General features: G+C 33.9%; 3 protein-coding genes and 1 pseudogene across 3 annotated transcripts; all 4 read right to left on the reverse strand.

Annotated features, from left to right (window-relative positions):
• Positions 1 to 1,004: 1,004 nt before the first annotated feature.
• On the reverse strand, positions 1,005 to 9,235 carry LOC106760238 (annotated as a pseudogene).
• LOC106760237 (polygalacturonase inhibitor-like) lies at positions 1,325 to 2,462 on the reverse strand. The gene has a single exon (XM_014643703.2). The coding sequence runs from the start codon at positions 2,240 to 2,242 to the stop codon at positions 1,325 to 1,327; it is 918 nt and encodes a 305-aa protein (XP_014499189.1). The 5' UTR covers positions 2,243 to 2,462.
• Positions 9,236 to 12,125: 2,890 nt separating the features above from the next.
• LOC106760239 (AT-hook motif nuclear-localized protein 22-like) lies at positions 12,126 to 13,055 on the reverse strand. Its single transcript, XM_014643704.2, has one exon. It carries the CDS (start codon positions 13,052 to 13,054, stop codon positions 12,458 to 12,460), a length of 597 nt encoding a protein of 198 aa, XP_014499190.1. The 5' UTR covers position 13,055; the 3' UTR covers positions 12,126 to 12,457.
• Positions 13,056 to 20,337: 7,282 nt separating this feature from the next.
• Positions 20,338 to 21,348, reverse strand: LOC106761354. Its single transcript, XM_014644902.2, has one exon. The coding sequence runs from the start codon at positions 21,057 to 21,059 to the stop codon at positions 20,529 to 20,531; it is 531 nt and encodes a 176-aa protein (XP_014500388.1). The 5' UTR covers positions 21,060 to 21,348; the 3' UTR covers positions 20,338 to 20,528.
• Between the last annotated feature and the right edge of the window lie 3,657 nt (positions 21,349 to 25,005).

A 25,005-nucleotide genomic window follows, 5' to 3' on the forward strand; every position in this document is an offset into this window, starting at 1 on the left:
CATTTGTTTTCCGTATCCTAAAAAAAGTATTCTGTAATCTGATTTTCCAAATTTGTTTCACAGTTCATATCTTAAATAAGGATGAAAAGAAATTTAAATTTGGAAATTCAATTCATAATAAATTAAATTTATATTACTTTATATTTATTTTAAAAAATTAGATTTAAATCTATATTTTTTAATTTCATATTCAATGTACTTAATAAGATTTGGATTGGCTTTTAATTGAATTACGTCTTTTATTTTGAAAATCCAAAATTAGTGTGTATTTAAGTCAACTAAGGCACATTATTACAAAAAAAAGTATTTTTATATCACTTCAAAAGACTTTTATATTAGTTTGCAAATTAGTATAAAAGTAAGAGATATAAAAAGTATTTGATTTTCGAAATAAAAAATTCATTTTTTATTTTGATTTTGAATTCGATATAAAAGTAAAGTATCACATAAATGATTGAAGTTTTTTTTGTCATGGATTGGTAATTATAGGTTCAATTCTTGTAATGTGTGTAAAATGTGTTTTCACTATTTTGCTGTTTGATTTGGGGAATTTGTTTAGTAGTTGTGTGAGGTGTGTTCAAACCTAGAATATATATATATGTATAATTATTGTGAGAAAAATATTCAATTTCACTTGCTCTTATTGAAAATAAGATTATCATAAATTCGAAAAATAACACATAATTTTATAAAATCGTAAGATTTTTTTTTATCTAAATAAGTTAAGTTTTTTATTAAAAAGATGTATCTAAACATGTTCTATTTGATATGTGTAAAAGAAAAACTATACTTGATTTCTTTAAGAAAATAAAGAAATAATAGTCAGGCAAGATGATATGGATGAACTCCTTCTCTCGTGTTTTTATGCTAAAAATCTGGCTTTATAAATTTAATAAATACTTTGATATTGTTTTAATGGGAGAAGAAGTGTACCAATATAGTGAAACACGTTATAAAATTAGACTCATCCAATTAATATTATATATTCTTAATGAAACTTCTAGTGGATGAACCTAAGAACTTTCTATAAAACTTGATTATAAATATCTCTTATTGAAGAGTCTTACTGAATACAGCATTGTATATCCTGAAAAGCTCATACATATATCCTTGTTTAATCTTATTGATGGAGGGCGGAAGTAGAGAGACACACAACTTAAGTGGGAAAATAGAAAGCTTATTTTATTGGAAGTAGAAGGAATGAATTAATCTACTTGGACGATGTTTAACTCTCCTCTCTTTAATTTCTCTCTCTCGCTACTCAGAACATACTGTGAATTATACTTCACTACCTTTCATTAGTTGAATAAGGCCATTAAAATAGTCATACAAAAACAGAATAAAAATTGTTACGTAGAGAAATATAAAAACTAAACACTTTGGTCAACGCCACTGGAAGGCTTCCATAAATCTTATTGTGATTGATATCAAACCAAATCAAGGTTTTCTTCGGAAACGTCACAGGAGACAGATCAAAGGAGAAGGCGTTCCTGGAAAGATCAAGTACCTGAGTTTTTTTCTTGCTTCCGAAAAGAAATGAAGCATCGCCTACCAAGTTGTTCCTTGACAAGTCTATATTGTCTGGGTCTAGGTTGCCCAAGGAAGGGGGAAGGGTCCCAGAAAGTTGGTTGTGAGAGAGTTTGAGATCTGGCCCGGGCTTCTTGAAGGACCCGAAAGAGGCCGGGATTGGGCCCGTCAATTTGTTCCTGTCCAACTGTAGAGACCCGAGATTAGGGAGCTGGGAAAGTGAGCTGGGAATGGAGCCCGAGAGGCTGTTAAAGGAAAGGGCTATATACTCGAGGGTCTTAATCTGGCCTAGAAATTCAGGTATTGAGCCTGAGAGACCAGTATATGTGATAGAGAGAGATTTGAGTTTGGTGAGTTTGGTGATGGTTGTCGGAATTGGGCCGACGAGGTTGGGGAGCTTGTGAAAGTCAAGGTACTCGAGGTAAGGGAGGTCACCCACAGAGGGTGGTATTTGGCCAGTGACATTGGGGTCTGGAAAAGAGGATACTAGAAATACTTCGTAGATACGATTATTTCTGTCGTCACACTTAACACAGTACCAGTCACAGCAATCCTCTTTTGGGTCCCAAGAAGCTAAGAAGTAAGGGTTGTTGAGTTCCTTTTTGAAGCGGAGGAGCACCTTCTTGTCCTGTGGGTGGCACCGCTCCGATACTGCAACTGGAAATGGGGACAACACTAGGACGCATAGTCCCAACATCATTAACAGGCTTCGCATTTTGCTTATGAATGTGAAGTCACAAGTTGTGTGTTCCAGAAGTACATCGACACCCTTCTCATTCCTCTCATTTTAAACAACGAGGCGACGGTGCAGGGGTAAGTCACATTTCATGTTTTTCACATGGGGAATAATATCCGGTGCTAGTCACCATCACACGTCAAAATCACCCATGTGGGGTTGTCTATCGAAACAGTATCCGTGATTTACAGCTTTTTCCTACCCACTGCTGGCATATACACGCCAAAACAAAGCCAATTAAAAACACAAATACTATACATTATTTAATAAAAAAAATTCCAACAACAGTATTTTCTTTAAGGACAATCATGTTTTAACAACACTTTTAACTTTTTTTTACAACAGGACAGGTGTCACCATTTCATTCGTTTGTTTGAATTTATTTTAAAAAATATTTAAAACGGACCAATTATAAACTGTCACATACGCGTTGTCAAAAAAAAAGGTTGTTAAAGAGACTTTTTCCTTTCTTTAACAAGTGTTATATGATGAAGTTGTTTCCAACGGTTCACAATTTAAATTTTAAATTGTCATTATAATTTTTTAGAAAACTCTTTAAACATGTTGAAATATGCATAACGCAATTTTAAAAGGATATATAGGGATCTAATTTAAACTACTTTACCCATAGTATGCAAAAAAAAAAAACGAAAATGATATTTTAACCTTTTTATTTTTATCTTTTACACATATTATTAGGTTACAGGTGTGCAAACTAAAATAATTACAAAAATGGATAGTTTCTTACTCTTTAAATTACAAAAATAAAGTAGGTGACTTAAAATTTATAGTCCAAGAATAAATTTATAGAATTGTGACGACTTCTAAAATTAAATTATCGTAAAAATTTACTACGTGAAGTTGTTAATTAGGATTGATGATGATTAATGTGTAAAAATGTTGGATGAAAGTTATTAAAAATGGTAACGACTTTTAATTTATATGATGTCGTTTAAAATAGTGATAACTTTCAATTGAACAAAATTCGTTTGCAATCATGACAATTTTAATACACAGTTTTTCGATTAAAGTTATCATTAGTGATAATGATTTTCATTGTGAAATTGAGCTTCTCTTCTATTACAAAGTTGAAACCGAGGAGTTTGTGGAGTTAAAACCGAACTTATCGAGTTCTCTTCTATTGTCTAGTCTATCGAGCTGAAATCAAACTTTTCCTTTTATGTTTTTTATATATACTAGTTGATTGACCCGTGTGTACACACGTGTTATTTGTTTTTTTTTTTCTTAATAATTATTTTTATTTTATATTTAAAAATAATAAAGTAGTGAAATTATTATGTAATGAGATATAATGAAAATTAGTTTGTGTTGTTGTAATAATTATTATTAAAATAATCAAATAGTAAATTTAAGTGATATGATAATAATTTTAATGTTGAATATAATAAGTGAAATTAATATTGTCAACATCCCATTTTATTTAGGTAACAATGATGATAAATGAAGATTAAAATTAACTTGAAAAAAAAGTGACATGGAAAACAAAATAAAAAACTATGTTGGTTAAGTTGAGAAATACTATATATTTTATTTTATTATTTACTTTTTATTTTATCTTATTTTATTTAAGTTAATTTCTTATTGTTTTATTTTATCTTTTTATCTTATTTTATTTTTACTTTTATTTTATCTTATTCTACTTTATTTTTATTTTTATTTTTATTTGATTTTAGAAAAATGATAAAAAGTGAAATGAATGAGTGAAGTGAAGTTGAAAGAAATATCGTATATTTGTGTCAATTATTTTGTTTGGACAGTCTACACCCTTTGCTCATTTTGGCTATAGTCTCCATGGACCAGTATATGTTGTCATTGATTATATATCAAAGGATAAAGCCGCCAACGTGTTCACTATAAAAATATATAATTTTTTTAAGGATTATTTTTAACGTTATCGACTATTTTAATCTCTGTAAAATGTATTATCTATGATTGCAAAAATTGCTGGAAAAAACAACATCGTTAAGTATTATCGGTGATTTTTGGCTAAAACAGCCGCAATTTATTGGGATTTTGCTAAAATCGCCAGTATTTCCCAAGGTGTGAAATGGAAGCCAAGAGAGCTGCATGGCTTACCACAAAATAGTTGGGATGGTAATTCACCTACTGGTTATGAGGAGGCTTATCAAGATGATAGAACAACAGTGGACAACAAGGTCTCAATAGTGGACATTAAGTTCAGAGGTTAGAAAAAGGGAATATTTTGAGGAGCGGTTGAAGGCAATTTTGAAGGAGGTGGAAGAGGCCAAGGAGAAAGTTATTATGTTCATTGATGAGATTCATTTGGTTCTTGGTGTTGGAAAAGGTGGGGGTTCCATGGATGCTGCTAATTTGTTTAAGCCTATGCTTATGCAAGGTCAGTTGAGGTGCATTGACGCCACCACACTTAAGGAGTATAGGAAGTATGTAGAGAAGGATGCAGCCTTTGAAAGAAGGTTTCAACAGGTGTACGTGGTGGAATCAAGTGTTGTTGATACTGTAAGTATATCTTGAAATCCAAGAAGAACCTTCGTCTACAAAGACCAATTGCCGTAATTAGTCTTTTCCGACAAGTGTGGCACACTCATTCCATTAACTACCTTTGTCATCTCTCACAAAAAAAACTCAAGTACTCATTTTTTCCCTCACGATGTTTAACTCTCCTCTCTTTAATTTCTCTCTCTCGCTACTCAGAACATAATCTGAAGTATACTACGCTACCTTTCATCAATTGAATAAGGCCATTGAAATACCCGTACAAAAACAAAATAAAAATTGTTACGTACAAAAATATAAAAACTAAACAACGGACAAATATCATCATCCATTCAAATTAACAAAATAAAAAATTACATTTTTAACCCTTTTTAAAATTTAAGTTTATTTAAGACTTACATCGTTATTATGTCGAATATGAACGCCAAATAAGATTGAAAAAGACATTTTGGCCAGACTACAATTAATAAATGGGATTTTTGGTTTAATTTTTCCGAATGAATAAACGCAATTGAATTTAATTTATCATATTTTGTACGATTTGAATTTAACTATGATAATTCGATAATTTCATATCGGTAGGATAATTCTTGAAAAGAAATAATGATTTGTTTAACTTTGAAATTTGAGTTTTATTAGTTTTATATAAAACATTTGTTTACTAAAACGAGTGAACATGAAGGTCAAGCATTTAACAAGTTCAAATAGTTCATATCACTCAACTCGTATATATCTTTGTTTTCAGACTTTCAATACCTATGGAAGAGACCTTGTGAACAAGCAGGGAAGCTCAATCCAGTTATTGGAAGGGATGAGGAAATATGAAGGGTTGTGAGGATTTTATCTAGAAGGACAAGAAATTCCCCAATTTTGATTGGTGAATCGGGTTTGGGAAAAATTGTTGTGGTTGAAGGGTTGGCTCAAATGATTGTTAAAGGGGATGTTCCTAGTAATCTTTCTAATGTTAGACTCATTGCATTAGACATGGGTGTGTTGATTGCGAAAGCGAAGTATAGAAGGGAGTTTGAGGAGCGGTTGAAGGCAATTTTGAAGGAGGTGGAAGAGGCTAAGGAGAAAGTTATTTTGTTCATTGATGAGATTCATTTGGTTCTTGGTGCTGGAAAAGGTGAGGGGTCCAAGGATGCTCCAAATTTGTTTAAGCCTATGCTTGTGCGGGGTCAGTTGAGGTGCATTGGCGCCACCATGCTTCAGGAGTATAGGAAGTAAGTAGAGAAGGATGCAACCTTCGAAAGAAGGTTTCAACAGGTGTACGTGGCGGAACCAAGTGTTGTTGATATTGTAAGTATATCTTGGGATCCAAGTAGAACCTTCATCTACAAAGACCAATTGTCGTAAATCATTTTTTCCAACAATTGTGACAGAATCATTCCATTGAATACCTTTGTCATCTCTCACAAAAAAAAAAACAAAAAACTCAAGCACTTACTTTTCCCTTCACTTTGTTTAACTCTTCTCTCTCTATTTTTTTTCTCTCTCGGTACTCAAAACATAAAACTCTGATACCACTTTGTTAAACTAATCTTATGCACACAAAATATTTTTCTGTGAATTATACTTCACTACCTTTCATTAGTTGAATAAGGCCATTAAAATAGTCATACAAAAACAGAATAAAAATTGTTACGTAGAGAAATATAAAAACTATACAATGAAAAAAATATCCCCATCCCTTGAAATTAACAAAATAAAAAATTACATTTTTAACCCTTTTTAAATTTAAGTTTATTTAACACTTACTTAGTCATTATGCTGAATATGAACACTACATGATAAATTCGAAAAGACTTTTCGGCCAAACTACATTTAATAAATGAGATTTTAGGTTTAATTTTTCTGAATGAATAAACGCAATTGAATTTAATTTAGCATATTTTGTACAATTTAAGTTTAACTATGATAATTCAATAATTTCATATCGGTAGGATAATTCTTGAAAATAAATAATGATTTATTTAACTTTGACATTTGAGTTGTACTAGTTTAATATAAAACATTTGTTTACTAAAACGAGTGAACATGATGATCAAGCATTTAACAAGTTCAAATAGTTCATATCACTCACCTCGTATATACCTTTGTTTTCAGACTTTGAATAGCGATGGAAGAGAACTTGTGGAACAAGCAGGGAAGCTCGACCCGGTTATTGGATAAGATGAGGAAATACAAAGGGTTGTGAGGATTTTATCTAGAAGGACGAAAAAATAACCCAGTTTTGATTGGGGAACCCGGGGTGGGAAAAACTGTTGTGGTTGAAGGGTTGGCTGAGACGATCGTTAAAGGAGATGTTCCTAGTAATCTTGCTGATGTTAGGCTCATTGCATTGGACATGAGTGTGTTGGTTGCAGGTGCGAAGTATAGAGGGGAGTTTGAGGAGCGATTGAAGGCAATTTTGAAGGAGGTGGAAGAGGCTGAGGAGAAAGTTATTATGTTTATTAATGAGATTCATTTGGTTCTTGGTGCTTGAAAAGGTGAGGGTTCCAAGGATGCTACAAATTTGTTTTAAGCCTATGTTTGCGTGGGGTCAGTTGAGGTGCATTGGCGCCACCATGCTTCAGGAGTATAGGAAGTATGTAGAGAAAGATGCAACCTTTAAAAGAAGGTTTCAGCAAGTGTACATGGCGAAACCAAGTGTTGCTGATATTGTAAGTATATCTTGGGATCCAAGTAGAACCTTCATCTACAAACACCAATTGTCGTAATTCATTTTTTGCAACAATTGTGGCACAATTATTCTTGTATGATATATAAATGAAGAGACCTTGTGGAACAAGCAGGGAAGCTCGACCCGGTTATTGGAAGGGATGAGGAAATACGAAGGGTTGTGAGGATTTTATCTAGAAGGACGAAAAATAACCCAATTTTGATTGGTGAACCCAGTATGGGAAAACCTGTTGTGGTTGAAGGGTTGGTTGAGAGGATCGTTAAAGGAGATGTTCCTAGTAATCTTGCTGATGTTAGGTTCATTGCATTGGACATGGGTGTGTTGGTTGCGGGCGCGAAGTATAGAGGGGAGTTTGAGGAGCGGTTGAAGACAATTTTGAAGGAGGTGAAAGAGGCTGCGGAGAAAGTTATTTTGTTCATTGATGAGATTCATTTAGTTCTTGGTGTTAAGGGTTCCATGAATGTTGCTAATTTCTTTAAGCTTATGCTTGTGTAGGGTCAGTTGAGGTGCATTAGCACCACCACGTTTGAGGAGTATAAAAAGTATCTAAAGAAAGATGCAACCTTTGAAAAAAGGTTTCAATAGGCGTAGGTGACGGAACTAAGTGTTGTTGATACTATAAGTATATCTTGGGATTTAAGAAGAACCTTCATACATATCCTCAAAAGTTCATACATATCCTTGATTAATCTTATTGATGGAGGGCGGAAGTAGAGAGACACACAACTTAAGTGGGAAAATAGAAAGCTTATTTTATTGGAAGTAGAAGGAATGAATTAATCTACTTGGTGCAGGGCAGAAGTGGAGAGCCACACAACTTGGTGTGAAAGAAGGCATATTTATCGAATCTATGCAATTCCCCACCCTNTGGTATTTGGCCCTTNNACTGAGGATTATAANTGANGTTCAACTGCTGCAAATTTTCCACTTTGGTCAACGCCACTGGAAGGCTTCCATAAATCTTATTGTGATTGATATCAAACCAAATCAAGGTTTTCTTCGGAAACGTCACAGGAGACAGATCAAAGGAGAAGGCGTTCCTAGAAAGGTCAAGTATCTGAGTCTTTTTCTTGCTCTCGAAAAGAAATGAAGCATCGCCTACGAAGTTATTCCTTGACAAGTCTATCCTGTCTGGGTCTAGGTTGCCCAAGTAAGGGGGAATGGCCCTAGAAAGTTAGTTGTGAGAGAGTTGAAGATCTGGCCCGGGCTTCTTGAAGGAGCCGAAAGAGGCCGGGATTGGACCCGTCAATTTGTTCCTGTCCAACTGTAGAGACCCAAGATTAGGGAGCTGGGAAAGTGAGCTGGGAATGGAGCCCGAGAGGTTGTTAAAGGAAAGGGCGATCGACTCAAGGCTCTTAACCTGGCCCAGAAATTTAGGTATCGGGCCTGAGAGACCAGTATTGGTGATAGAGAGTTGTTTCAATTTGGTGAGTTTGGTGATGGTTGTCGGAATGGGGCCGACGAGTTTTGGGAGCTTGTGAAAGGTAAGGTACTCGAGGTAAGGGAGGTCACCCACAAAGGATGGTGTTGGGCCAGTGAGATTGGTGTCTGGAACTGAGGATTTTAGGGAATACTTTGTAGATATCGTTATTTCCATCGTCACACCTGACACAGTACCAGTGACAGCAATCTTCTTCTGGGTTCCAAGAAGCTAGGAAGTAAGGGTTGTTGAGTTCCTTTTTGAAGTGGAGGAGCACCTTCTTGTCCTGTGGGTGGCACCACTCCGATACTGCAACTGGAAATGGGGACAACACTAGGACGCATAGTCCTATTAACATTAACAGGCTTCACATTTTGTTTATGAATGTGAAGTCACAAGTTGTGGTACAGAGGTACATCGACATGCTTTTGATTCCTCTTATTTTAAACAACGATCAACGGAACAAGATAAAATAAGACTTAAGATTACGAATTAAATAATTCTACACTAGACTTCAGGATTTTCGCCGTCCAAAGCTTGCTCCAACGAACATTCTTCAACTTCTGCTCACACCCACAAGGTGATCATTGCAAGGACAAAAACGATCGAACGAAAAACATGACAAGAAGAAAATAAGGGTAAGCTAGTGTAATTTAATTAATCAAGTTAACATTCCATTCACACAACATATAATACATTCTTACATATAATGGAATCATATAATCATGTTCTGACCGACCACTTTACANTGACTATACGGACAATATGAATATGTAGCTTGTGGTCGTTCGTGCACCAATCAGCTGCCACCCGAGGTTAACCCGTTATACCTCACCTAAGGACCCCCCCCCCCCTACCCCTTAGACTAGGGCCTCCTGCCATTCTCACCACATGACTTACCCATCTCTATTTGAGAACGGGTAATCATTAGACCAAACACATATAAGATCAAGACTAAGACTAAACCGAACTCTATTTTCAATCAGGTATTAACATGAGACCGATCGGTCATTAACTGCAATCCCTTACAGAAGAGAATTCAGTCAAGACCGAACATACTAGGGAAAAACCGAACGGTCATGAATGACCCTTGGTCACAGTTACAAAATTCTGCAGAATTTAACAGAGTTACGACTAACCCTATTACTACCCATTTCTTATAAATTTATCAATCATTAACACATTCAAATAACATGCAACATCACAATATCAATAAATTCATCAACATACAATCACTCAAACATACCATATCCCAGCCAACAAATCATAATTAAATTACAAGCTTCCCTTACCTCTTGACCGGACAGATGCTCACTCAACCACAGGATGCATTTCCCTCAACACCAAATTTTTCTAGAATACCTATAACCCATCGAACAAGACAGAAATACCAAAACATGATCAGGATTTTGTGGAGATGAAACTGATCAGGACAGAAATACCAGAACTTTGGTTTGCATGTTCCCGAAAACATGTTTCTCATGAAGAAGATGAACTTACCAATGCCGAACGACGATTTGATCGATGCAAACGAAAGTCTTTTACACTAGGAAAGCTTAGACATGATCTGTTTGGTGATCGAAAGTAAAGAGGATGAGAATTTGAGAAGAGGAGACTAAGGAATTTAGAGAGAAGCTAGAGAGAAGGAGGAGAAAATGAAATTATGAAGGTTGGAGAAGAAGGGTGCATGCAGAAGAAGTGGTACCAGAATTTGAAATCCCAACTTAAATACTACCGTCAAAACCGAGCGGTCCACTCCTTTGCAGCCACCTGTTTTCCACTTTCTGAATTCCACATTCTCTCTGGTTGCCACATGGATCCCTGAGAAATTAAGGGAATCTGACAGTTGTTATAAAACTGAGAAACTAAATCAGACTAAAGTTTTGAAAAGAGATTAATTTTTATTTTTATTAAAAATTAAGGGACTAAAAATATATTTAATCTTTATCTTTTTCTTTAAAATTTAAATTATTGTTATAATTTTCAAGAAAACTCTTTATACATTTCAAAATATGCACCATACAATTTTAAAATGATATTTAGAATCTAAGTTAAACTACTTTACCGGCAATGAATAAAAGAAAAGTAAAAATGATATTTTAACCTAATTTTTTAGGTTTGGCATTTAAAATAAAATTTTATAAAAATGGGTACTTTAATTCAAAAATTAGAAACATAGGATAAGTGACTTAAAATCTATAGTAGAAGAATAAGTTGAAATCGTGAGGACTTTCAAATTAAAATCACTGTTAGAAAAGATGACTACTTCATAAAATTACGAAAAAGTGAAGTTGTCAGAACTAATGACAACTTTTTTGTAAACTTATACGAAAAGGTGAAGTTGTCAGAACTAATGACAACTTTTTTGTAAACTTATACGAAAAGGTGAAGTTGTCAGAACTAATGACAACTTTTTTGTAAACTTATTGAACGAAAGTTAGTAGGAATGCTCACAACTTTCAATTTATAGGATGTTGTCTGAAGTAGTGGTAACTTTTAATTAACCAAATTTATCTTGACTCATGACAACTTCAATTCATAATTTTTTGTTGAAATCGAGTTTATCGATCTTGATGAGCTTCTCCTTTGTTGTTGAGTTGAAATCGAGCCTACCGAGTTTTTCGAACAAAAACTCAGTCTGTTGAGCACTCTTCTGTTGTTGAATCTATCGAGCTGAAACCGAACTTTACTTTTATGTTTTTCATATATAGATTAAATACTTTTTTTTGTTCTAGTTTTGGTTGGTAACATTCGAAATGGTCCCCATTTGTTTTTTTGTTCACTTTAATCCTACAAAACGTAATTTGTGTTCAATTTAGTCATTTTTATGTAATTTGTGTCCACAAAAAAGGACTAAATTGAACACAAATTACGTTCTTTAGGACTACTTTGAACAAAAAAAGGATTAAATTGAACACAAATTACTTTTTTTAGGACTAAAGTGAACAGAAAAAACAAATGGGACCATTTTGAATGTTACCAACCAAAATTAGGACAAAAAAGTATTTAACCTCATATATATTAGTCGACTGACCCTTGTGTACGCATAAGTTATTTTTTTGTTAAGGTTTAATCATTCACGAAGTCCCTTTTTTCGGGTAGAATTTCAATTTCGTCCCTTTCTTTTTCGTTTTCTCAATTGGGTCCCAATATTCAAAAAATTGCATCAATTAGGTCCTTTCCGTTAAATTATGACTGACGGTGTTAAGTATGTGTGTGACATGGAGACTGAAATCAGTTTCTTATATCCATGTGGCTGACTGAGTGAGGGCACAAATTACGTGGATAATTAATTTTTTAAATTGAAAAAGAGCATAGTTTTAAACAGACAGAAATTTTGGGATTTTACTTAATCAAATTAGGGGAAACTCCACCGAAAATTCATGAATTTATACATTCTTTCTGCAACTCAAAAACACCGATCAAAGGCTTTAATTAACAGTAATTAAACTAAGTTATAATTAAGCAAGAAGGAGAATGAACAGTGAAGATGATAAAGAGAGTGTCGAAATTGAAAAAAAGAAGAGAGACATGAACAAAAATAAAAGAAGAAAACAAAGATAATCAAAAACCCCATGAAAGTGAAACATTTTTGTTAAAAAGGGGGGCGAGCAGTGCCACCCCAATAACCCTTAGCAGGTAATTGAACCAAATTGAGAAGATTTTGCGGAACTCCATGGAAGAGAGAAGAACTGTTAGGATCTCCCACAAGCGATTGTGATTGTTGCTGTGTCCCTGCAATTCTCGGTGACCCTAATCCTCCGGTGCCCGGAACCGGTACCAGAGCTTCCTCTTCCTCTAAGGGTAGTCTCTCATAAGCAACATTACCAAATGAAGCAGCCATGATAACAACAGGATCCGAAGCCACAACCACGCTTCCACCTACTACCTGTCCCTGTCCACCTACAACCATGCTCTCCATGATGTCGCAGCCGTTGGCGATTTCCATAACATGGGATCGGAAAGCGTTGGCACTGTCTCTTGTGATGATAATGGGTGGTTTGGGCTTGTTTTTGGAACCTGGAGGTCTTCCTCTCGACCTTCTCGCCATTTCACTTCCACCTTCATCTTCGGACTCGGGTTCCTGGCCTTCTCTGCCGGCGTGAGGGGCTGTGGAGGAGCCACTTCCAACGCTGGCGTTCTCGTCGCGATCTCGCTTCTGGCCGCAGCCATTGGCAGCTTCATCCTCCATGTTTTGGTGGTTGTGGTGGGGTTGGATTAAACCCTAAATTCCCAAAATGAAACCTCAAATGGTGAAGGAAAACCCCAATCCCAATTTCTGTCTGTTTAAAACTATGCTTTTTTTTTTTTTAATTTAAAAAATCAATTATCCACATAATTTGTGCCCTTTAGCCACATGGATATAAGAAACTAACTCCAGTCTCCACGTCACACACATACTTAATGCCGTCAGTCACAATTTAACGGAAATGACTTAATTGATGTAATTTTTTGAATATTAGGACCCAATTGAGAAAAAAAAAAAAAGGGACGAAATTGAAATTTCATGCCAAAAAAGAGACTTCATGAATGTTAATAATTATTTTCATTTTATATATAAAAATTATAAAGCAGTGAAATTATTACGTAATGAGTTATGATGAAAATTAAATTGCATTGTTGCAATTGTTATTATTAAAGTAATAAATTAGTAAATTTAAGTGATACGATAATAATTTCAGTTTTAAATATAATAAATGGTATTGATATTGTAAACTGATTTTGTATGAGTAACAATGATGACAAAATGAAGATTAAAGTTTACTTGAAAAAAAAAATAAGGAAAAAAATGTTTGTTAAGTTGAGAAATTATATATATTTAATTTTTATTTTATTTTATTTTATCTTATCTTATTTAATTTATTTTTTTTGTTTTATTTTATCTTTTTATCTTATTTTATTTTATTCTATTCTACTTTATTTTATTTATTTGATTTAAAAAAAACGATTAAAAATGAAATGGATGATTGAAGTTAAGTTGAAAGAAAGATCAATTTTATGCACACGTTGTCAGCTATTTTCTTTCACCAATCTTCACCCTTTCTTTATTTTGCCAACTGGCTCTCATGCATCAATCTATGCTGCCACTAATTATACACTTTCTACATCTATTCCATATAACTTGTCCCAACACTTCCAATCATATGAAGAATTTCTTTCACATATACAAGAATATCCTCATATATATGATCATCATTCAATTTTGTATGACACTTTCGACCATCAACATGTAACATTGAATATGGAATGACGTTCCAAACCAAGGAACGATTCATTGATGCTCTACACACATTTCACATACAAAATCATTGTACATGCAAAATCACACATTCTAACACAACAATGTTGAGAGTGCACTATGTACATCAACAGTGTCGATGAAACTGTCAGGTCATCTTCTTACATGAGATCAAGTTTGGGAATTAAGAAAAATTGATGGTACCCACACATGTGCCACACAACTCATCACCTAGGATCACAATAGGATGTGATCATGAATCATTCACGTCACATACGTGAGATGGCCGAATCTGACCCATCCATACTAATTGCAACAATAATTGCTTCCATCAAGACCTTTATAGGGTACACTACATCCTACAGAAAGGCTTGGCTGGCTAAATAACATGAAATTGAACATGTGTACGGGAATTTGGAAGAATCGTTGAACAAATTATTGTGGCTACTACAAGTCATGCAAACTATTGTTCCTGCCTTTGTGTACAAATTGAAAACATAACCAATTACTGATGGTCAGGAGGTCTGCCAAAACCAACAATATTTCAAAAGACTTGTTTGGACCTTCAAACCTTGTGTTGATGGATTCCATATTTTGAACCGTTGGTACAAGTAGACGAAACATTTTTGTAATGAAGATATAAGGGGACTCTTCTAGTTGTTGTGGCATAAGATAGGAACCCCATTTCTTTTTCTATAATTGAGGGTGAAACAACAGACACTTGGTTGTTTTATCTAAAAACCTTAGGAAGCATGTCACCCGTCAACAAAAATTTGTGCTTAGTTTTGAATTGCCACAATTCCATTAGTTTAACATCCAACAGACTGACCAGTGAGTGGATCGAAGGACACTGTGTGCATGTCTATTGCATTCGACACATTACACAAAATTTTACCTGAAGACTTAGGGATATAAATTTGAAGAAGAACCTTGTGAACATGGGTAACTACTTCATGTTTAAAAAATTTAATCAATTAAATGTCATTTTTATTATTCTTTGTTATCCGTAATCATTAATATTTTCTTATATATATTTGCAGCATAGGCAATGACCGAGTCGTGATGTAACTATTACTACAATATTTTTTGAGTATTCGCACCACTCCTGGTACTCAGTACCTCGCCGATATTTTCTTTGAGTATTCATATCACTCCTAGTATAGTACCCTACCCATATTTCCTTGAGTATTCGAACCACTCCTGGTACTAGACTAACGTGCCTAGATTCCTCAACTCAAAAAAGTTCAGTTGTAAGTATTTTAATTCTCTTCATAATTGCAATCAAAGATTGCTTACAAGCAATTTAGACTAAATCTCTCTACGAGAGGGTATGAATACAATACAATACAGCCTAAACACTTGCAGGTGTGTCTCTCTGTAATCTTACAAAAGTAAGAGATTTGACGCTTAAGCTTGAGATTATGCCTTTCTCTTTTCTCTTTTCTTCAACTTAGATATAATATTTTCTTTGAGCTCTTTTTCTCTCTTCTTTTTTATAAGATAGATATGGCGTTGTAAGCTTTGCGCACTTTTTACCCTCTATTTTATCCTATTGATTTTCTTCGTGAGAAATCTTTTATTTATAGGCTCGATGAATATTTGTCTGTTAGACAACGTTTGTAGTTCTTAGCCTTGATGCTTGTATTTTTTTTCTTTCTTCTTTTCACAACAGTCATTGTGTAAGTCAACTTTGTCAGAGCAGACATGTTTTTTCAGTCCTTTGCTTGAAGTAGGTTGTACGATCATTTTAGACCTTGCTTCAAGAGAAGAACATTCCATGATTTCTTATCTGTAGTAGTGTGGATGCGTGTAGAATAACTTATCTGCAAAATTAGAGTAAACTATGCATGCAGTAGATATGACTTTTCTTATCAATTTTGTTGTTTTTAACATTGACATTTAATGTCATTTAATGCTTGCTCAGAACGACAAAGTGTCTTTTGATTTCCTACCGTCAGATAGCATTTTGCAATTAAGTTTTTTTAATTTAAGGATACTAAACGTATAGATACTTCGTCATAAGATGATGTGTCTGTTTTGCTCGTGGTATCATTTGGATACAAGTAATCGTTTCTTTGTATTTGTACCTTGTAGGTAGATATCGTTTAGCTTTCTTAGGTTTTCTTAAGTCTTTTTATTTAAATCTTTTAGTTGTCTTAGTTGAAGACCTTGTCTCAACCTGTTTTCGTTTTTGAGAGAAGTCAAATACCTAATTCAGGTATCTTAAACATTAAGCGTTTAGCCCAGTTTGTAACACCCCAAATTATATAGCATAAAACTACATATAAAAGTTATCACAAACATGATACTATAGAACAGTTAAGAAAGTGAGGAAAATAAAATAAGTTTTAAAATCATCCCAAAATAATTATAAAATTTTACTTACAACTAGTTATAATAAAACTATCTACAAGATCTAAATCCTGTCAGCTAAGCATCTGTGGCATCACCCTCCAAAACTTGCTCCACCGAAGTCTCATCCCCCTCTGCTCACACCCACAGGATGATCATAGCAAAAAGAAGAAAGCCAAGGACAACATACAAACAACATAGATAGAAGGGTAAGCTAGTTATAAAAGAATCATACCTTAATATAATATAAAACCACATTTCAATCTTACATATGAAATAACTAACTCCAAACATCCTAAACATGTTATGACTTAAACTTGACTGTCCGGACTTAGAATGATTACCGAGTAATGGCAGGTTATGCATTTGTGGTGGCCTCTACTACTTTGCAAAGTCATTGCCAATGGGTTTCACCCTAATACACTCACAAGGTTAGTTTGTTTCGGGCCTTGAGGCATACTGGAAGCCCTCAAGACTAAGACCTCCTACTACTTCTCACGACATGGATCAATCCTCTCTACTTAAGACTGAAATATCATTGGATTTTCAGGATAACCCCCAAGACTAAGCTTTTGCATTCATTCTAAATAAACTTGAACCTCACCAAGAGATTCCACATGAAAACTTACTATACCACTTTGAAATCACACTTTATTTCCATTTAAATCACAACTTATCTCTTTGATACATATATAACTCAGTACATTCTCATACATAAACCAGGATAACTCATCACGTCATTCAAATCAAACAAGAACAAATAAGAAAAGGGTAAACTAAAACCTAGACCAATCGCTCAACGCACACACTCGCTGAGCGACCATAGACTACTTTCGCATAGCGACCCAGCTCGCTATATGAATCCACAGACAGTGACCCTTACCTCCAAACCACTCACTCAAGGACTCAACTCGCTAAGCGAATTAAAATATCAGAGGTATCAAACCCCAACCTCTCGGTTAGTGCCCCAACTCGTTATGTGAAAGTCCAAATAGTGGTCCAGACCCCCAATTCACTCGCTGAGCTCCCAAACCTCAACCACTCACTCAACGCACCTTCTCGCTATGTGAATCCTCAAACAGAAGCTCAACCTCTACAACCACTCGCTGAGCGACTCCCTTCGCTTAGCGAGTTTGCATAATCTGTAGCACAAAATCTGTAGAATTACACAACATACACCAAGTTTACTAATTCCAACTATTTTTCTCAACTTCTAACTTTCCTAGATTGTGTTATACACCAAATTAGACTTAAACAAGTGTTTCTAAACCTTACTAACATCATTCTAAAGTGTTTCCTAACCCCATTCCCCTAAAAAATATACAAAACCTCAACTTATGAACCAAATTTGTAATTTACCACTTTTGGCACAGTTTTAACCACTTTAAGGACTCAAGCAAGTCACATTTGACTTACCAAAGTTGCCCCAACAGACCAATTGAGCCTCTAATTACCAATTCTCATTTTCATTACTCTACTTCTTCAAAACTCACTCTAAATAATGACCATGTGACTCTATTCATAACTAATCAACATTTTTACAGTTTCCTATCAATTCATACAACTAATAACAAATCAAACATCATCCAATTTGGTTTACTTTCACAGTTCATCAATTAACACTCAAAAACATACAAATTGCATACAACATATATACCTTAAAAATAGAAATTTAATTCAACCAGCTCATTACTCAAATATTCACCCAACATACACAATAAATTCTAAATTAAAGAAACTTTAGCTTCCCTTACCTCTATCCAACTCGCAAAGCTCTAGAAATTACTCCGACCGATGCTTGCATCGCAAGGAAACTCTAGAAAAACCTACAACTCACCGATTGGTGATAGGAAACCAACTTTAAGACCTAAATGAAGTCAAAAATTGAAGGGAAAAACTACTTGATACATGCAAACAGAATCCATTGCATGATCAAGAGTAAAGAACTCGCTAAGAAAAAGGGAAACGAACTTACCGGCTCGAATTAAGAAATTGATCTGTAGGAATCGTTGCCCTCGACGTCAAGATCGCCTAGACACTTCCTGATAATCGAACAGATGATCCAAGAGTGAGAAAAACTAGAGAGAAGTTAGAGAAAACGAAGAGGAGAAAGTTTAGATAATGAGGCGAGCTTTATAAAATTATATTTATATTATAAGATTATTTTAAAATAAAATATTTGACCTCATTATTTTAATACACCTATCTATTCTAATACTCTATTTTCTAGGTTTCTACACAGTTCTCTCTCAAACACTTTTATACAGGAGATCATCTAGTCAAGCGTTTGACTGTTCTAACTTAAATGTTTTTCTATTTCCTAGGACCTAAGTGTTTTCTAATGACTTCTAAGTTTTGGGTTTTAGGGTCTAGTTTTTTTTGTTTGGGTTTTTGGCTCTACGTTTTTATCCTAGGTTGCTTTCTGATCTTTTAACATATTTTAGTGTTATTTGATTAAACTTCAAAACAAGAGATTATTTGTTCATATAAACAAATTTGTCTTTAATATTAAGAGTTTGGTCATATTTCTAGTGATAGGACCCTTGATTAGGAGTTTGTCATCATCAACCTATTAAGCTTAATAAGCTTTAAAACTATATACATAACCTATTATGTATAAAATGTGTATGCATATACATAAAATTATAAATGCATGAATAAAATATTTGTCAATAGATTATTATACGTCATAATTTTTTTTCTCAATAAATACATATTTCATGTAGTGTTGTACATGGCCCATTTCTATTCGACACAAGCTTTGTTTACTTGACCCAACTCAAGTTGACTTGATTTGGACTTGAAATAAGTTTATCTTGACTCAACTTGATGTGGATTAGGTCAACTTAGTTCTTCCATGTTTGATGTTGACCAAGGTTGACTAAATTCAACCTTGACTCAATTTAACCTTGGGTCCATTTAATTCAAGATGACTCAGCCCAACATGAGATTGGGTTTACTTAGCCCACTATATATTAATATTGGTTTGACTCAATTTTATCCAACTTAAACTGAGTTTGACTTAGGTTTCATTAACTTGAACTAACTTAGGCTCACATTAACTCAATTTGATGTGATTCGAGCTTTAACTCATTTTGACATGGTTTGAGCTTCCACTCAACTTGATATGATTTGAGCTTGACTCTACTTGATATGGCCCCGAGTCTAACTTAACATGGCCTAGCTCCACCTAACCTAGCTTGGACTCAGACTAACCAACTAGACATGGTTCTACTACAACCCAATTTAACTTAATTTTAACTTAGTCAAAATTAACTTAGGTTTGACCTAACTAACTTAATATAGGTCTAACTAAAGTTATGGTTAGACTTACATAACCTAATCAGACTTAGATTTGACTTAATTCATCTATCAATTTTGAGTTTGAGTTTGTCTATCTTAACTTGAGTGTAGTTAAACCTAACATGTTTCTTATCTAACCTAATTTTATGTGATATATTTTTAACCTAATTCAATTTAAGATTCAATCAGCTCAGTCATTTCTCATCTTGTTCTGACTTAATTTAATATTTCATTATAGATTCAAGCAAACCTTTTGATTTTAGATTTTTAAAATTGAAAAATTGTATTACATGCAAACAAAATTAAATGGACTAAAGTCCAAAATATATGAATTTAAATTGAAATAAATTCTTTAAAATATATTTAAAATAATATAAATTCAAATACTTATGAATTGACTTTTTTACCTCAACTCTAATTAACATATTTAAAAGTATATAGCATAAGGGTATTATTAACACGACGTCTCATACACGTCATCAACCATTAGAAAGAACGTGTGTGACTATGATCGATAGAGGATAACTACGAGTTTGTACACACAAAAATATCCACCAAAAATGAAAATAGAAAAGAGTATATACGGAGGATAATGCTTTAAAAAGGTATCAATTAAAAAAATGTAAAGGAGTTTACAGTAAGAAAATCTAAGACGCTATGACTAATGATATTATAGTAAAATACACAAAACTGCACTTGTAACTTATCGAAGTGAAATTCCAAAAATCGACACCACACAGCATAATCCGTGCAGCTACGCTATAGCTTTTCTCTAGCCCAAAACGGCGACGTCTTGATTGGAATTCGTGGGGACAGACTTTAACGGAGGAGCCGCGGCGTAACGGGTGGAGAAATTCCGTAACCCATCGTAACCTTCATCATCAAAATCCCCGTTATGCCCCTCGTCGAAGTTCAAGGCGTAACTCAAGGGGTCGTACTGGTATTTCCCTGGCGCGTGCCGCGAAACGCCACTTCGGCTGCGGTTGAACCGCCGGATAAAGGTCTTCCACCGGGGCCCGGCTACGAGCTCTGACCACTCGCGCACCTTCATGAAGGCGGTGGCACCCGGCGACCACCAGCGCCGGGCAGCGGGGCTCCCTGTCGCTGGTTCGGAGTGCGACTCGGACAGCGACGAGGTGGCACGCACGCGCTCCCACCACGCGAATCCGGCGACGGCTGAGCGGTGCCGGGAACCGAAACAGCAGGTGAAGCAGAAGCTGCAGCGCGCGTTGGCTAAGAGAGAGTTGGACCTCTCGTCCCCGCCGCCGGTTGAATCATACTCTGAGGGTTGCGAATTGGACATACTAGAACCTGTTCTGTATACGTTTTGAGTGACAGTGTGATACCAATGCAATAGGAGTGTCTAATTAATATACTACAACATGGATTAACCTAATCAATGATTCGCTGTTAGCGACTTGGTCAGCGCCCACAAGACAGTGTGGTTTTTAGAACGTTAGTTTTATAATTGCTGATTGTTTTATGTTGTTGATTGGTGAGGGTACTTTCGTAATTGGATATCAAAGGGTGTGGTAGCCGTTGAAGTTGAAGACTTTCTCTGTATCGTTGACAGCATCTAGTGAGCTGGATCGTATATTATTGTTAGGTGGCAGAGTCTCGGTTTAATTTTCATACATATCCAATTCATAGCTGGATCCACAATTATTACATTATTTATATATTTTTTATTTTATTTTATTTTCTATTATTAAAAGAAGTACTACAAAATTTATAAATATTAGTTGTTAATAAATTAAGTAAATACTTCATACTGAGAATATGATTACTTAACAATAATTTATAAAAAAGAATCAAATAAAAATTATTAAAGGAAAAGAAAAAATTTAACAAAATGCATAAATTTCAATTAGTCGTGTTTAAGGGAATACGTTTTCTTTATTTTTTTTATTGTGTTATTTTATTTTATAGAAGTGCTTTTATTTTATTTTATTTTATAGAATTACTTTTATTTTATTTTAAATATCTGTATAGATGTTGAATACTACTGTATATGTCTGTTGTGCGGGGGAATCCTAAGAGAAATAAAAGTACTGAACACGAGTCAACTGACATCCAATAATTCATTTCACTGATTAATTTATCTACAGCCGATCAATAATGTGATAAAAAAAAATGGAAATCCTCAATTAAGATGGCCCCTCAGTTAATCCTCCTATAGCACAGTGAAGGCTAAATAATTTTTTTAAGGCTTAGTGATTTAATTCAGGAATTTCTTCCTTTGGTTCAATATATATATTTTTTATTAATCTTTAATTTAATTTAGTTTTTTAATTTTTTAAAATGTTCAATTTAACCATTATATTATTATTGTTGTATATGTACATGTGACATGTCACTTTGTAAAATTTTAATTATTTTTCTTTTAAAAATAACATAAATGATGTGTTAAGTCATGATCATGTCAATTGGTGTATCCTATATGATAGTGTTTGTTTTCTATTTAATTTTTTATTTAAAATTTTAATTTAATTTAGTCTTTTATTTTTTAAAACTAATCAATTTTATTTTCTTTAATTTGAGATCAAATTAATAATTAAGTTTAATTATAATTTATATATACATGTTAAAATAAATTTACAATTGATAAATTTAAATTATTTTATCTTTTACGAGTGTAAAAAATTTCAAATATAAAAAATCACAAGTGAAAAAATGTAAAAAAAAAAATAAAATAATTTAAACATTTGGGTGCAGTGATTTGATAAGTGGTAATTAAGCTAAATTACTAATTTGGTCTCAAATTGAAGATTTGATAAGTGGTAATTAAACTTAATTACTAATTTGGTCTCAAATTGAAGAGCATAAAATTAAATGGTTTTAAAAAATAGTGGGACTAAATTGAATCAAAATTTTAAATAGAAAAATTAAATTGAAAATAACTATTGTAATGTGATAATAAAATTGACACACGATGTCATTGACACATGACCATGATCAGACAAGTGATAGTTTATGTTTTTTTTTTAAATTAACAAAATAAAAAAAAAAATCACGAATTGACACATAACATGTATGAACACAATGTTAACATTAACTTAACATAAAGGATCATATTGAATCTTTTTAAAAAAAAATAAAGGACTAAATTGAATCCAAAAATAATAAAGGGACCAAAATGAACTAAACCAATAAATTAGATAACTAAATAGCTCATTAAGCCTTTTTCTTATAAATAGAAGAGGTAATGGATAAAATGTTAGTTTTTCTTTAACACTTTAATATGATTTGAACCAAGATTTGTACTTTTTCTAATTTGAGTGTCGGAGAACTTCTGGTAGGTACATTGTCCCGTATTTGCTGATAAAGCCAAGAACTTATTGAGACCGAGAACTTTTCGAACTGAGAGCTTTCCAAAATTGAATACTTTTAAAAAAAGGGAAGACATAGAAGATTGATCACTTAGAGTTAGAAGTGTTTTTGTGGTCTTGAGGATTTCTAGGTCCTGTAAAAACCTTTTGGCATCTATCGTAGGGCTCGTGAAAGACATTTAGGAGACCACAAGTGACTACAAAGATTATGGTAGGAAGAAGGGAAGACACACATCAGGAAGTAGGGTAACCAAATAGCCAAGTTCATGCTCATATGGTTGAGGAACTGAGGAAGGAGTTTGAAACCATGAAAGGAAAAAATACTAAACAAATGGAGGCACTAAGAGTAGAAAATTAGCATCCACCAAGAAGTGGAAAAAGGCTAGATCGTTCATGTCCATACTAGTAGTGATCGTGAAACGATAGGTTCCCATTACATAACACCTCAGACCAATGCCAAAAAGTAATCTCCACACCAATTCAAGGACATTTATGTTCGGTAGAACTTACAAAAGCCTAATACGATGAAATCCCTTCGTTGAAGGAATATTGGACGTGCCTTCGTTGACCGAGTGGAAAACTTCCACATTGGATGAGTAATTTCAACAAACTTCAAACTTGTATTATTATACTTCTTTTAAACTTTCTCCTTTTACTAACACTTTGAAAAATCTTGAATAGGAAGAATTTTCAACTAGATCTTACAGGTCAAATCAAAGCAAGGATCATGTCCTAATGCATCAAAAGACCATAATGATGATAATGACATCATTAGGACATGATATTAGGTCGACATCGTCGATGGGAAAAATAAAGGTCGATTATATGGGACAAGACAACTTGTTGCCAATTACACTGCTGGAAGAGGTACATTGAAGCATTAACCATCTACTTCCGATGAGGAGGCCATTGTCCAGCTCATCCAGCGACTAAAAGCACGTGACCAGGCTTATGATGATATGAGATAACCGTTTATGAATCTCCAAAATATAGTCATGAGATTCTTGCCTCTATAAGCACAAACTTCACCTCAACAACCTCAGTCCAGTCCAACACCGTCCCAACAATAACCCTCTCCAGTTAAGCTCACCTAAGTCCAACCACCTCCACAACAACAAACACAATAAAGAAGAAGAAAATGATTTGAATGACTATGTTAATTATTATGACTTTATTAGTTTATAAACATGTCCTTTAAAACTTCTATGTTTGCATTAATGACATTATGTATTGACATGTTTTTGTGCATATAAATGTTATGGATTTGATTGTTAGTGCATTGCTTGATTAACTTTATGTCTGGTTGGTTTTATGTCTGGGTTTGATTGTGGGGGGTAAGAAATATTTTCCATTGCACTTGAATTTGTTATTGTATTTACCGATGAATTTATCTGTCGTTAATGCGTTGTATGTGTTCACGTATTTAGCGATGAATCTTGACCGTCGATAATTATCGATGGAAAAGACGATCAATATCTGTTGATAAATATTATTGATAATGTTATTACCGACAGAGTTTTTCCCATCAATAATTTGTTAAAAAATATTAATTACAGATAGATTTTTGTTGTTACCAATGGATACCAGTCATTGATAATTCTAGGTTTTTTTTTCGTAATGGTTTTACATTTGTAGGTTTCCACTGTGAAGTTCACAGCTCGAATAAGAGAACTCCTAACTCTTAGATTTGTTGGTTGAGCTTTCGGAAGATGTCTTGGTCAAGACTTTTCTTCCCGATTGCTTCAGTGCCTTTGCCCTTATCCTTTACACGTTGCTCTCTTAAATTGGTTATCATTCTACTTAACACGATATTTTCTTTTTATTTCTTTACATAGATCTTTATGTATCAAGAATTCATTAGCTAATAATTTTACATGTTGAAGCTTCATTTTATAGATGTATTATTTAAGACATCGAAGA

This window comes from Vigna radiata, chromosome 5 (assembly GCF_000741045.1).
Source record: "Vigna radiata var. radiata cultivar VC1973A chromosome 5, Vradiata_ver6, whole genome shotgun sequence".
Classification (NCBI taxonomy): Eukaryota; Viridiplantae; Streptophyta; class Magnoliopsida; order Fabales; family Fabaceae; genus Vigna; species Vigna radiata.